We start from the raw sequence: 14,147 nt of genomic DNA, 5'->3' as shown, positions 1-14,147 counted from the left end.
CCATTCGGCTCTCACCTGTCATAACCTCTTATCTGTTAATTTGGAAGAATGACGATCTCGTTCATAATTAACGTTTCCTTCATTTGACATCAGGTTCTGTGAAATGTTAAAAGCGTGCAGCACGTTCTTTGAATCTGCCAAGGTTTGGGTAAGGCAAGTCAGATGTCTCAATCACCGTTCCTTGATGATTTAGTTCTGCAGGGGTCATTCAGCACTGCCCATATATACCTTTAGTGCGTCTTCAATGAGGATTATAAACTAGCTGGTTTTATTTAGTGTTTTATTTAAGTGTCGACCAAGCTAGTTCTCTTCCGGGCAGGAAAATGAAAATGAAACGAGGTAATTTTCCCTTATTCAAATACATTTGGCTACTGTACTTAATATTGGTGATATCATTTCAAACACAAGCAGCACTATTTCCCTCTCCTTGATTATTTTCGGTGGAGGTTATTTAGTCTCGTCCGTACAAAACTTAATCCACAAGGAATGATCTCATGTAAACTGCTTCATTGTATTTATTAAAAGTGCCACCAAGGCTAGTTCTCAAGAACTGACCATAAAATGTGACATGTTTTTGAACAAACTGCCAAAAAGCTAAGCACCCAGTAATACGAACAAAAGAGAACCAAACGCTCTTACCTCATCCATAATGAATTATCACCAGGCTTATTCGTGATTTTACATACAAGCTATCTCATTTCCCCCAAACGTCTTTTTGAGACTCATATACCAAAGGGTGAGTAATTATTTCTTTTATATTGCTTCTATCATAATTCGGTAAACTTTACATTTCAACAATCGGAAATATATTTGACGTGTTTCATTTCCAGAGAATAACAAGAATGTTCCATGATTGTCGACCCAAAGTGAAGATATCGATAGGTTTTTTTTTTGTTTGTTTGTTTCTTTTGTTTTTTGTTTTTGAGCATGTATGGCAATAAATTTTCTGTTATTTTTCTATTAATAAAAAAGAGCCTCTTAGAATGTATCACCATGGACATTACGTTTTTCCATCGAGAGCGGAACAAAAAGGAAAAGTGTTTGTGGGAAACTGAAATCAAATAAGATGAGCATTTCATTCCAAGTTCACACAATTTTAGAACCTTTCCTCAAACCGATTCGTAGCTATAAGGTATAAATGTCCAGCTGTGCTTAATTTAGATAGCTTAATTTGATGAAGCTTTCGTTTTTTCCTTTTATTGCCTGTTTTTGTTTTGTTCTTAATTTCCGTCCCAAAGAGAGGTTCTTCGCTTCACTGAGTTTTGTCATCCAATGGCCAAGATTCCGGTAGTTTTCGTAATCATTTTGCTGTCACGAACCAAGGCTGCTGAAGTCATACTTGATATGGAGGGTAAGAATCTTTCCTCTCTTTACAATTTAACCTTTCTCATCCTTGTAATTGAAACGCCAGATTAAAAATTATCATTAACAAGAGTATGTAGATCTCTAAGGCCGGGAAAAACAGGGAAGTTTAAACCTTTTTAAAGTTTAATTCAAGGTTGAAGACGCAAAAACTGCGGATGAGAGTATAAGTCAGAGTAAAAGCAAACCTACCAGCTGCGGAGTTCAAACAGTTACAGTTGCAAGTGTTATCAGTTAATATCAGATTTTCATTGTGGCTACGACCCCCTATTGGAGACGAAGCCACTTATATATGTTGTCGAGATGAGTGGGTGAGTGAGTGAGTGAGTGGTGAATGTAACAACAGAATTCCGATTTTGACCCAATAGCCCATGATTTTCGAATTGCCTTTGGCCTCTTTTTCAAAGCGATGCCTGGTGCTCATCCTTTCGTATGGTAATAAGTTTTCATTCACATACAAATTAAACTCATTTTCATACGTATGGTTGCATTGAGCACCACGTCTCGTTTTGAAAAAGAGGCCAAACGTAATTAATTCGGAAATGGCCTCTTTTGACCCAGTGTTTCCTGGTGCCACAATTGTTTTTTCGGAGTCTCTTAGTGGTTCAACTCTTGACCTCAATACAGTTCTCTCCTTTTGTGATTTTATGCCTATAGCCACGAGCACAATATCTTTTCAGTAGTTCTTGCCATGACAGTCCGGAAGACAGCAGATGACAATAAGCATCTCACAATCATTTCAGGATTGCACGTGATTTTAAATAACAAAAGTTTTCCTTACAGAAATATCACCTTAAACACGAAGGCGCGCTATAAAACAAGAGGTGCCTCTGGACCATTTGTCCATCAACCGTCGTGTGATGTAGATCTCTAATAAGAGTCAAGTCAGCTTTAGCTTTAGCTAATCCAAAGCAGTGAACAGCGGGCGCATTCCTCAAAATTGTGTTATGTCTTCATCACAATACAAGAATTTTTGAGATTTGTATTTCCTTTCTCCAATGGAAACTGTCTTTATTTGTGGCGGTAAATTTGAAATCGAAGTAGGTGGCTCGCACGTTACATCATTGCCATCATGCTGGTGGAAGTAGACAATAGGTATCTCATTAGCTCCTTTTGTTCGTCTACCAGCATTTGTTCCTTTCACCCTTATTACCCCAGAGGCACCTAAGGCACCTCTCCTCTAATAACGCGCCTTCGTCAGTGCTTAAGTTTGTAGGTTTGATCGGTGCATCATGAAACTGAAGGAAATTTTTTTCTTTGAAGAGAGATCTTTTTATTGTTTAAATCAGCAAATTATGTAAACCCGAAGATATAGTGATATCTTCAGTTGTTGCCGTTACAATACAAAAACGATAAAAATCTCAAAATAATTTCACACAGGCATCTACCGACACGTAAATTAGTCGAAACTTTTTAGTGCAGAGATATCTCAATAGATGTGATTTGCATATCATGGAAGCTTGGGGAAATTTTTTTCTTTATGAGGAGAGCATTTTACCGATCAGTAAATCATCGACTTAAGCCGAAAGGAGCTACTAAATTTGCGAAGCGAGCAAGATGCAAAATGTGATAATGGCCGCGTCAATAAGCGTAAGTTTGGCAAATTTATGGTGGCAATAAAAATTTTCCAGTTACAACGAATTGCTTCTCCTTTCTGATAGTGCAATCTGGTTGCAAAATCATGCAACAGTGAGCTGTGTCACGCAAGTTGTTTAAATGCCCTCTTCGATCTGTCTCATGCACCTTTAGGAATGGAAAATGCAACAAGGACCAATGTAAGCAGCTTCGAGAAGCGTGCTGGTTCTTCTTCTCGCCCCTTTAATTGTGGACAAGCCTCATACAGCACAGTGACCCTGTATGACTATGTCTACACACATAATTGTTTTCCAAGAGGTTGGGAATCATTTTTGCTAAATGCAGAAGTGAACGGAGCTATACGCAGAATTTCAGAGGGTCTTACGAGGGATTTACGCCGTGCCAACGTAGCTATAGAGCCCCCAATGACCAGCATGTTTAACGCCTTCAGCGTCGGCTACCAAGACATAAGAGTTATCATTTTAGGTCAGGATCCAACACCCCAGGAAAATCAAGCAACAGGCTTTGCCTTTAGCCTGAAGCCAGGTGTGGAGCCTGTTGAAGTTCCTAGTGTCCTCAACATGCTCGTGGAGCTGAAGTGGGAGGGAATCGGTGTTGATCTGTCAAACGGGGACTTAACACCTTGGATTAGTCAAGGAGTCTTTCTTCTTAATTCAGCATTAACTGTCCTAAGAGGAACTGCAGGGTCACATCAAGGATTATGGAGGGAGTTCACAACATTAGTGATACAGTACATCAATCTTAAGGCATCATCGTCTGCATGGCTTCTTTGGGGAAGGGAAGCTGTCAGGCTTGCAGCCGGCCTTATTGACAGAACTAATCATTTCATCAAGGCTGGTGGACACCCAAGCCCAGTGTCGTGCAAGGATTTCTTTGGAAGAAATTATTTTATTTGTGCAAATCAATTCCTGAGTGCGAGAAATCGTCCTGTGGTCGATTGGCGGCTACCTACCAATCCGAGATCGAGGGCGACGATTCACGTGAATTGCGAATTTTCTGGATTGGACTAACCCTAACCCACAACACTACTACCAGTTTTTTTTTCCTTTCTGAAATTATCATAATTTCATACACCATAATGTTGATGGTAATAAAATAATTATCGTTCAAACTGAAGATTTTGAGCACTCTTCCTTGATTCGAGTCAAGGTCAGTATTTGAGCAACTGCCTACCAGGTTAATGCAAATCAATTCATGACCAGTAATTGTCTTTTCCATTGTTTTAAGCCGGAGAGAAAAAGTCTCTTAAGTGAAGAACCTTGAGAAATGATAAAAAAAAAAAAAATTTTCAAATGAAGACTCCTCTCTCTCTCTCTCTCCACCCCTACCCCCTGCCCTTTTGCTTACACTGTGAGAGAACTGGGAGAAAATGTTGAGCCGCAAGTTATTACGGTCATCGGTTTAGCTTGTGGTTACTATAGTCAACAAATATGGCGGACTGTCTCCACCGAACGGTTTCGAACTTTTCCACTTTGCTTCCTTACTGATATTAAAAAGGTAAGAGATCATTGGAGTTTGGTTATTTCCTTCCATCTTCTTTATTGTAATCCAGCCTTGATAAATATAAAAATTTTACGCATACTTCACAAATAATTTTGATTGAAGAGCGGCCATACATATTTCCAATTTTCAGGATGAAAAGTGACCAGGCGTCCGTGACAAGACTATTGCAACAGTGGGATCATGGATCCAGGAGTGTTCGATCAAAGATTCTTCATGATTTTATCACAGCAAACCAGGGAAAAACTGGTCCAGAACTGGAACTTGAGTTTGCTCATGCAGCTAGCTTGTTTCTCACGAGGTTGACTGCCTGGTTACGGCTGACGTATCCTTTCCAGTTGTCAGTTCCTCGAATCCTTTTTCCACTGGAATTTAATGGAAAAAAAAAGCTGACGAAAGAAATTTCTTTCTACCTGATCCAAAGCTCTCGGATTCTCACAACTTCAAATTCATAGGTTTTGACAATTTATCGCCTCCGAATAGACATTATTTATCTCCTCTCCAAGCTCTAGCTCTTGTTCCAATTTTAAATTAACCTCGAACAGAACTTATCGCTCTAGTTTAGGCAGGTTTTTGGGATAAGCCAAAATTTCCAAAATCTTTGCAATTCCAGGAATGCATCTTATTTATCAAGGCTCATCATCTTTTTTTCTGGTGATTATCAACTTCAATTCCAAGATGTTTGTCCGTGACAATCCTCTCTAAAGCGACCTAAGCCTTGTGATTAGTAGATGTCAAGTTCATAGCTGGGGCCAGAAATTTGTTAGGAGTTAATTATCTTGTAACATATTCTCGAACTGGTTTTGTTTTCTGCATTGTACCCTCTAAATATACTTCTCATATTGGCTCCTTGACTGAATGATATTTCTTGCTCAATAAAGATACATGCTCGGAACATGTGTTCAGTTGCAACTTCAGGCGATCACCATCTTTGTTGGCTCATCAAGTGGGTGAGTCACTCCACAGGGTTATCGCATGTGGGTAGATTCCAGCCTTGATTGTTCTTCCCCCATCCTTTGAACTAAACACTGTATCAACATTTAAGGAGACAAGGATATTAAGGGCACAAAATAAATGACAGCTTTAACCCTTTGATCACCAAGAGTGACTATTGTCTAATTTCTCCTTACAATATTACCCCTGAATCACAGATTAAGGTCACAAGAGTTAAAGAAGTGATCACCTAAAGAAATTCATGATTGTTAAACAAATTCTCCTAGTCAACATCTTATGAAATGTGTAGAGAGCAGTATGGAGAATATGCATACTGATGTTAAGGGGTAAAGAGTTAATTTTTTCTCAGTACTGTGGCTCTGGTGTGGTTCTTGGATTTGGGATTATGCATGGGTTATGAACCCGTTCCCTTCCAAGATCAAAATATAAATTCTCTGCACTGTTATGATCCATTTCTTACAATTTCTTCTTTGGGAATTGGCTCTAAACCAAACAATATCATACATGCACATACCGACTCTCCCAAATTATCCATGAGTTTCCAGAATAGCCCTATTCTCAGTTAGCTTTGAAATGATGTAGTTTTTAGAAAACCAGGACCTAGATTTGATCCAAATGTTCCAATATGTTTCTATAGTACAAGTGTTAAAATACTTATTTAGTTGTGGGAACGTTCTTAAAATTTTGGAGTTTATGGAACTTTTTATCTCTTTCTTTCTCTTTCCTAGGCATAAATTTTTGGCAGAATTTTTAGAAGTTGGTGGTGTTTTGACTGTTCTAGAAATTCTTGGTCTCAAGCAAGCAAAAGAGGTTGGTTGGTTTTATTACCTGGCAGTGTATATTTGTATACGTGTTGACGTACCTGATGCTCCATTCACCTTCTGATTTAATTTGGTCAGGAAGATAAAGCTCAAGCCCTAAAGCTGCTGATGTGTGTGGCAAACTCAGGTAGAAGATACAAAGAGCTAATCTGTGAAAGCTTTGGAATCAGGGCAGTTGCAGAATGTCTTGCAAAGTCAAACTCTGAAGAGACTCAGGATTGTGCACGGAACCTATTGCAGCAACTTTCAAATGTAAGTTCATGCTTAGCAGGGTTGTCACTGAGCGCTTGCTACTGGTGATATGTGGCACATGAAAAAATGGTGATTACTGGCTGGATTTTTGGCTAGCAAATGCTTGTTAAAGTGCAATGGACGCTTTCGAGTTTACTCACTTACAAACATTCACCACCTGTGAGTGTGTGGAGGCGCAGTGGCCGCATGGTTAGTGCACTCAACTCTGGGTCGAGTGGCTCGGGTTGAAGCCCTGGCCAGCGACATTGTGTTGTGTTCTTGGGCAAGACACTTTACCCTGCCAATGCCCCTCTTTGCCCAAGAGAATTAAATGGGTACCAGAAAGTTTAATGCTGGGGGTAACCTTGCTATAGACTAGCTTTCCACTAGCTTTCCACCCAGTGCAGGCTTTACCTTTACTTACCACCTGTGAGTCACCTCACTTGAAATTTTAGCCAGCAGTGTAATTTCTTAGCTACGAGTCCCTGGCTCAGTGCACACACACACACTATGATAAATTTGAAATGAAGTTTACCATCATGGGTGATGAAGAAGTACTTTTTCTTTGTACATGACTGTATACTATGATTTTAGGCCAGATCCCAATTATCATATTAAATTGCATGAGATTTTTTCAGCTTTCCACACTTAAAACTAGCAACATGCTTGGCTGTTTGTTTAGGTGTGGAAAGGTGGCAAAATCTGCTGGCTATTTTGCAGAATTGTTTTCAGCTATTAATCCTTTATCAATTCAAGAAGAAGCTGCCAAATGAGATAATGTCATTTGAGTACAACTAAACATTCAACTCTGCCTTCTTTTTGACAGCATCCCCCTTCTTCAAAGTACAGTCACTAGCTCACTTATCTTCCACTAGCCCAGTTTAATGATCTTACTAAATGGTGATAATGATAATGTGAATCAATAATTTACTTATTATATTAACGATGATGCCATGGTCACTACAATGTTGCTATTAGTGATGATTATGATGATAACGATGGTGATTCGGATGATGCTGTCATATAATAAATATATTGACAATAATGGTGATTTTAATTTTTCTAGGGAAATCCAAAATATGAAGGACAAGTCTACAAGGCACTTATTGCCCTGTTAAAGTGTGTGTCTCCAAAGGCTCAGCAGATGGCAGCACAGACTCTTAGAATAGTACAGGTTAGTGTCAAAAACAGGTACTTTTAAAAGTTGCAAAGTACACCTTCAATCAGTTTTTATCAACATTTGGGATGGTGTGGGAAGGAATTTGTCAGAATTTTGAACTCCAAATTGAAAAGTAGTGGCTGAACCATTGGGTAAATGGCCTTTGTCTAATGATCTTGGGACAAACGCATGTTAGTAGCAATTAGTACAGACTGAAACTGAAGACAGTGGTGCGGTTGAGTATACATAACATAGTCAGGATACAAGGTAACTTGACCATTGTGTGTATAGAGATAGTGGGGTGAGGGTCTGGGGTTTTGAGGGTCAGGGGGATAGGGGTGATTGAAAAGCAATTTTCATCCTGGTGAAGCACATTTAATAACATTCTTCAAAAGTTTATCATGTTTTGGAAACCAGGAACAGCTTTTGCCGTAACAGACTATTATTGCCTTGTGAAACTTATGAAATAATTGAGAAATGATTCATTTCTGTGATGAAATGGGGCTTAATTTGGTTCTCCCTCATTTTCATAAATTATCCCCTCTGCCTCAATTTGCCTCAGTCTTTGTGTACACTACTTTTGACATGCCTCACTTGTGGTTACTCTATGATTGGTTCTGGTTATTTATTAGAATCATCTTTTTCTTGTAACAGCCCATTGTGGGAGCAGCCAATCCTACCATAGTAGAACCAGTGTTGATGTTGCTGAGATCGCTTCACCTGGAGGTTCAGTATGAAGCCTGCGAGCTGATCAAAGAGCTCATGGAGTATGATGTACAGCACTCTTTGCTTAATGGTCTGGTTGGATTGTTGAAACCAACCAAGGAAGAAATCAAGGACAGCTCAGAAGCGACATTGTCAGGTTTGTCAGAAATTATGATATCTAGTAACCCACACTTTATAATGGGAAAGTTTAAGTCTCACAGGTCAATGTGACTGTAATGTTTGTAATAGGCCATTTTACAGTTGTGTACTTAGTTGCCAAGCCTTTGATTCAGAGTGAGGCTGAAGGTGACCTTGTTGTGATAGAGACCTGTATCTACTTAGCATGATAACAAAGTGATTTACATTTGAAAGGCAGCAAGGTTTGTATCATAACAAGGTCAACCCTAGCCTCACTCCTATTCAAAGGCTTGGCAACCAAGCACACAACTGTAAAATGGACTTTTGAATGAATTTGTAGATACATGATGACGTGACTGTGATGTTTGTTTTGGCAGATCCTGATGCACCTCAGCTCCAGGCCCCTCTCCCTGTGTTTGTCCAGCAGGCAGCAGCTGCCAAGATGATTGGGTAAGACAATTTTAATTAGAGGACAGCTATTTTTTTACTTAATTTCATAAAGTCATATGCTTTGTCATGTTTCTTTCATAAAATAATTCTTAAATTATGAATAGTTAAATGGTCTGCACGATGATGAACATCATTTACAGGAAGGAATCATACAGCTGTAAGAGCTACGGGGGTAAAACAACGCATGCTGACTTCTTAGCTTGTATAATGACACCAGTATTCCTTCCAGTGACTCTAAAAAGATCGACATACAGCTGAGGGCATTTTAGTAGTGTGACATAAGTTTGTAACGCACGTGCGTGACACCAGCATTCTTAATGGGGGTAGTAAAGAGATTTGGCACCGCGTTTACGTGAAACGTGAACAACAAGAGCGACTACGTGACCTTGTTTTTACCGCCATTTTTTACGTTTGCCGCTTGCACTTAGCAGTTTCTGCCTGAAAGTAATCTGATACGCGTTTGCCGTGTACGTAAGATTTCTTTACTTTTTCTCTCACAGAGTAGAAGTTAATTGCCGGCACAAGGGCACCAAAACTATTCCTTGTAAGTCATACAGGGGCGCCTGAAAATCCGCCATGACTTGAGCTCACGCGAAACTAAAGTAATGAGGTTTACGCTTTTTTACGTGAAACGTGAAAGGGCAAGCTGACGTTTGCCGTTTCACATAAACGCGGTGCTAAATCTCTCTATTAACACAGCTGCCTGACACGAGAAATGTTAACAGTGGCTTTATACGCTGTGATAACCATTTCACAACTCGACCTCTGAAATTATTCGTGGTAGATGAGCTTATTTGAGCCAGTATGCATGTGCTTAATGTTAGATTAATCACACAAAGTTCATTGCTCCATGACTAGAATCCTCGCGAAAGAATCGCCCAAAACAGCAGAAAGTCTTGTCCAAGTAAGTGCAAGAGAATATAGTAGAATGAATAAAGGGGGAGCGAAGGGCTAACGCTCGAATTGTCAGCTTTTGTAATCGTTACGGTGGCCAATTTACCACTTCAACTTTGTTGATATATCCAAGTTATTTCGTTACTCCCGCCGACGCAGCCCCAAACAGTTTCTTTCGAAGCTATCAGCCTTTGTTCTTATTTCAGTTCGTGTAAAATGATTGGTCAGTTTTGCCGTGATGTTATTGGCTGTAAGACTCAAGTGGCGTAAGTCGGTCGTGATTGGTCTGTTTCGATCCGTCGGTAGAGTTAGGTCGTTCTGTTCGGTTCGTTTGTAATGTTTTTGTTGTGAATGAGTCGTTTTTATGGAGCCGGTAGTGGTTGACATCTGTTTAAGGGAGTCTGTTCTAAGTTAGTAAACCAGCTTTCCAGAGTCAGTCGTTGAAAGTAGTCAGTGCTGTAGGTTAGACATTGTGCAGAGTCCCAGTCAATATTGTGGTTCGTAAGTCGATGATGTTCAGCAATATGATTGTTGACATCACCCAGTTTCCTCGTCGCCCGTCTGTGTTCAGTCAGTCTTGTTGCGAGGTTTATGCCAGTCTCTCCGATGTAGGAGGCTTGGCAGTCGGAGCAATTGATCTTATACATCGATCCCTGTCTGTTCCTCGGTTCGTCCTTGTCTTTGACGTTGGTTAGTAACTGACGTAGTGTGGTGATGGGTTTGTGGGCGACGCGGATATTGAAGGGTTGTAAGATGCGCGAGATGTTTTCAGACATACCTTTTATGTCCGGTGTGGTTGCTGTAGTCGTAGTAGTTGCAATGTCGTTTGTTTCGGTATTGAAATAATAACATTCTACTGACAACAATTATTCACTTGACTCTGGTGATGACTTCCGCACAGGTTGTTGAAACGTCAGTCAGGCTACAACCAACCACAGTCCTCAGGACTACACTCACCCGGACGATCACACTACACTTTCACATGTTACCCCCGGGTTCAAGCCATTTACTGCATTAATTAGGTTCTATTAACTGAATTGGTATTGTAAATTGACAACCGAAAAAAGTTTCAAAGCTGACGTTTCGAACGTTAGCCCTTCGTGAGAGCGAAAGGCTAGGGGGCAAGCTTTTAAAAACTCTTTACGGTGGTCGATTTACATTATCAACAGTTCATAAAACCTATTTACTTAGAATATAGAGTTTAGTTTCCTTTTGCGTTGTGTTTTTAGTTTAGTTATTTCATCTCTGAGGGAACTTATTATTTGCTTTTGCTGTAGCTTCGAACTATTCATGGTCTTCTTTTCGCCATGGGAAACACTCTGCATGCTGACAGTCAAAGACAAGCGGGAATCGCTCTTGAGGTATTTATGTGCTATGGACAGGAGAAGCATTTGTGCAGTGGAGGCAACAACCGCCTCCCGGTTAGCTCAATGGATAGAGCGCTGGACTGTTGTGCGGGAGGTCGAGGGTTCGAGCCCCGGCCGGACCAACACTCAAGGTCTTAAAATAATTGAGAAGAATATGCTTCCTTTCTATAACATCAAGAAATGGTTAGATATTCTAGTCTTCTCGGATAGGGACGAATAAATGGAGGTCCCGTCTCCTGCAGGGTTGGGGTGGTAGACGTTAATTTCCCACACACGAGATTACTGTGTGATGGATGTCCTCCGCTGGGGTGGGTTGGGTGGGTTTATTAGAGGGCCATGTGTTAGAAAACTCTTTACTGGGTTAATCATGTATCTACCCTCTCGAAATAAAGAACATTGTATTGTATTGTATTGACAATCACCGCACAAGGCATTCGTTTAGTTCCCGTCACTCAGACAGTCGTGACGTCATCAGTCGTCTTTACATAATGTAGTTCAGACCCATCTCAATTTTTTAAATTTAAGGTGGCTCTGCTGATATTAATTCATCAAAGTTTAATTCAACGAAACCTTTTTAAGTCTCTTTAACAGATTTAAAAATTTGAAAAATTTACGAGTGCTTTCTTTACATCAAATTACAGGAGAAATCTTGGTGTTACGTGTTAATTAGTTACGTGGAAGGAGCATTACAGAAATACAACACGGACGACCCGAATTTTTACCGCGGCGCGTTATTTGTAATTTGCACTCGTGTTGAAACTTTGCACTCGTGTAACTTTGCACTCGTGCAATACGAAAAATACACTCGTTTTCAGCCAATGAAACGCATGTAGCTTTTTCATGTATGTTTTTAATAGTTAATTAACCCTAGGCCAAGTTAAAAGTTTTACATCCGGCTAGTATTTATTTTTGAAATCACGGGGTAACTTAGTTCTGGCTCAATCAGTTAATTTTTTGTTAACAACCATTATTAATCATGATTAAATGGCTTTCTTTAACTGTCCTCAGTTTTTTGTCCGATCTTATCCTCTTGTGAACGACCGTGTTCGCGAGGCACTTGGCGATACGTTTTATGAAGAATTCATGGTAAGAAATCCAATTGTTTAGTCGAATTTGATTAAAGATTTCTGTTCACACACTTTAAAAGGGCGCGTTATGATTATGATAAGAGCTCTGGAAACCATAATGCATTATTTAATAAGCTGAAACATATATTACAAGCATTTGGATTGGTTCTTTTGATCGATTCGAGGGCAGACGGATTGATGTCGTCGTCACCATGAGCAAGATTTGGTTACTTATGTAGTAAAACCGCAATACACATATATGATTTTCATATATTAAAAAACATTTTGCTTTTTTATCAATTAAAACAAATACATTCTATTTTACCGTGGGTCTGCACAATAAAAGATCACAGAAGACAACAAAATTTGGTAGTGTGCCAGTTTTTTTTATTCTCACCACAGTTTGACGTCATATGTGATTTATTACTGAATAGACCTCCGGTAACATGGAATCTATTTATAGGATCCTGGACTAAATGTGACACAGTCTTCGAGCAGGGTCTGTTTTGCGCTGTCTCAAGATTGCCTCGCGGGCTTCTTGCGGAGTGCGATTTACCGTGGTCCTCCCGTTTGTAAGAACTGGAATCAGGCCCCAACCCACTCTTGCAGACCTCGCGACATTAGTTCGTGAAGTCTGCAGGAGTCGAGCTAGTCCTCTTACTGCCGATAAAGTGGCAAACAATTGCTCCCAATGAGGTCACATATATGTGTATCTTCTGATTAATCAAAGCTGAAAAAAATAAATCTAAATGAGCTTATTTTGGATCTGAACCCTGCGTGGCCGTTTGCGATAAGCATAACTGGCTTCGAAATCACCGTGTTGGTTTCGAGGCTTATGTACTAAATGAATTGGGTACCAAGTATAGCTCGATTATTTAACTTTTCCCTTCTTATTATTATTCATCTTCCTTGTTTTTTTTTTTTTTTTCTTTTCTTCATTAGTCTCATCCAGACACCATGTATGTGAGTATGACAGCCATCCAAGCTGATGTCTTGGTGTCGAACAAAGTCAACATACCAGGAGGTAAATAAAAATAAAAACATAAAAAGAAACATCTTTTCACTTTCTCTTCAGTCGTAGTTTATGCCATTGTGACAACGAAGGAAATAACACGCAACGAAACCCAACCACATGACACCCCTTACAAATATATTGGACCTCACCATCCCACCCTTGTGTCACCGCCCAAGCTCAATTTACTCATTTAAATTAAATATTCAATTACTTCGGTGTTCGTGTAATTTTTTAAGATTTTCGATAGGAAAGTAGTTGCTATGTACATATATTTGAAAGGAAAATTATGAAAAAATCGTGGAAAAACGTTAAAAGATCGTCAGCACTGTCAATTTCGAGACGAGCTTGGTTTTTTTGGAGTTGTTCCCATCCTCTCATATTGTCTTGTCAAACTATGTTCTTCAGGCATAAGTGTATTATAATCAGTGAAAAATGAATCTATTTTTCTTTTGTTTTTCAGTTATCGAAACTAAAGAATAACGTGTTTTCGATGGTGAAAACGTTACAGTTGTGGTTAAAACTGCACGGCAGTGCGTATTTGTGGTGTAGGCACCAAAAGAACAGGATCTGTCAAGTCCTTCCTCGTTTGTAAATAATCAGTGATAAACGGTTATAGGTAATCATGAACACAACTATTCCAGTCTGTGTATTGAGCTGAAAATAAAACTTTGAAATTTCATGTTTTTTCCTTTCATTATTTTCTGATGGAGTTGCTGTAAAACTTACTGCGCGCCTTTGAAAGTGAGTTGGACTACAGAAGGCGCAACTCACCCATTTGGCCCTAGTAAACGTGGAATATATTTATGTTGCATAATATGCCAAGTGGAAAAATTTATATGGGAATGAACGGTTGCATTGTGAACCCAAAAATCTGGACTGTGTTTGTTT

The 14,147-nt window shown here is 39.5% G+C and overlaps 2 protein-coding genes across 2 annotated transcripts; both read left to right on the top strand.

The window, feature by feature from the left end:
• The first annotated feature begins 654 nt into the window (after positions 1 to 654).
• LOC111336749 (uncharacterized) lies at positions 655 to 4,080 on the top strand. The gene is made up of 3 exons (XM_022942898.2): positions 655 to 736; positions 1,239 to 1,351; positions 3,112 to 4,080. The coding sequence occupies exons 2-3, from the start codon at positions 1,273 to 1,275 to the stop codon at positions 3,966 to 3,968; spliced, it is 936 nt and encodes a 311-aa protein (XP_022798633.2). The 5' UTR covers positions 655 to 736; positions 1,239 to 1,272; the 3' UTR covers positions 3,969 to 4,080.
• A 289-nt stretch (positions 4,081 to 4,369) lies between these two features.
• On the top strand, positions 4,370 to 13,938 carry LOC111336769 (armadillo-like helical domain containing protein 1). Its single transcript, XM_022942924.2, has 13 exons — positions 4,370 to 4,455; positions 4,592 to 4,783; positions 5,340 to 5,408; positions 6,141 to 6,222; positions 6,312 to 6,485; positions 7,531 to 7,638; positions 8,278 to 8,485; positions 8,844 to 8,916; positions 9,775 to 9,820; positions 11,088 to 11,171; positions 12,186 to 12,263; positions 13,187 to 13,268; positions 13,720 to 13,938. Exons 2-13 carry the CDS (start codon positions 4,593 to 4,595, stop codon positions 13,737 to 13,739), a joined length of 1,215 nt encoding a protein of 404 aa, XP_022798659.1. The 5' UTR covers positions 4,370 to 4,455; position 4,592; the 3' UTR covers positions 13,740 to 13,938.
• Positions 13,939 to 14,147: the final 209 nt, after the last annotated feature.

This window comes from Stylophora pistillata, chromosome 11, assembly GCF_964205215.1.
Source record: "Stylophora pistillata chromosome 11, jaStyPist1.2, whole genome shotgun sequence".
Taxonomy (NCBI): domain Eukaryota; kingdom Metazoa; phylum Cnidaria; class Anthozoa; order Scleractinia; family Pocilloporidae; genus Stylophora; species Stylophora pistillata.
This window is presented reverse-complemented; position numbering and strand designations above follow the sequence as displayed.

Excerpts from the sequence above, each read along its gene's own strand:
- LOC111336769 (XM_022942924.2), top strand. The coding sequence starts at position 4,593 with ATGAAAAGTGACCAGGCGTCCGTGACAAGACTATTGCAACAGTGGGAT. Across the intron at positions 8,486-8,843 it reads CTCAGAAGCGACATTGTCAG|ATCCTGATGCACCTCAGCTC; the intron begins GTTTGTCAGAAA and ends TTGTTTTGGCAG. Across the intron at positions 8,917-9,774 it reads GCAGCTGCCAAGATGATTGG|AATCCTCGCGAAAGAATCGC; the intron begins GTAAGACAATTT and ends CTCCATGACTAG.
- LOC111336749 (XM_022942898.2), top strand. The coding sequence starts at position 1,273 with ATGGCCAAGATTCCGGTAGTTTTCGTAATCATTTTGCTGTCACGAACC. Across the intron at positions 1,352-3,111 it reads AGTCATACTTGATATGGAGG|GAATGGAAAATGCAACAAGG; the intron begins GTAAGAATCTTT and ends ATGCACCTTTAG.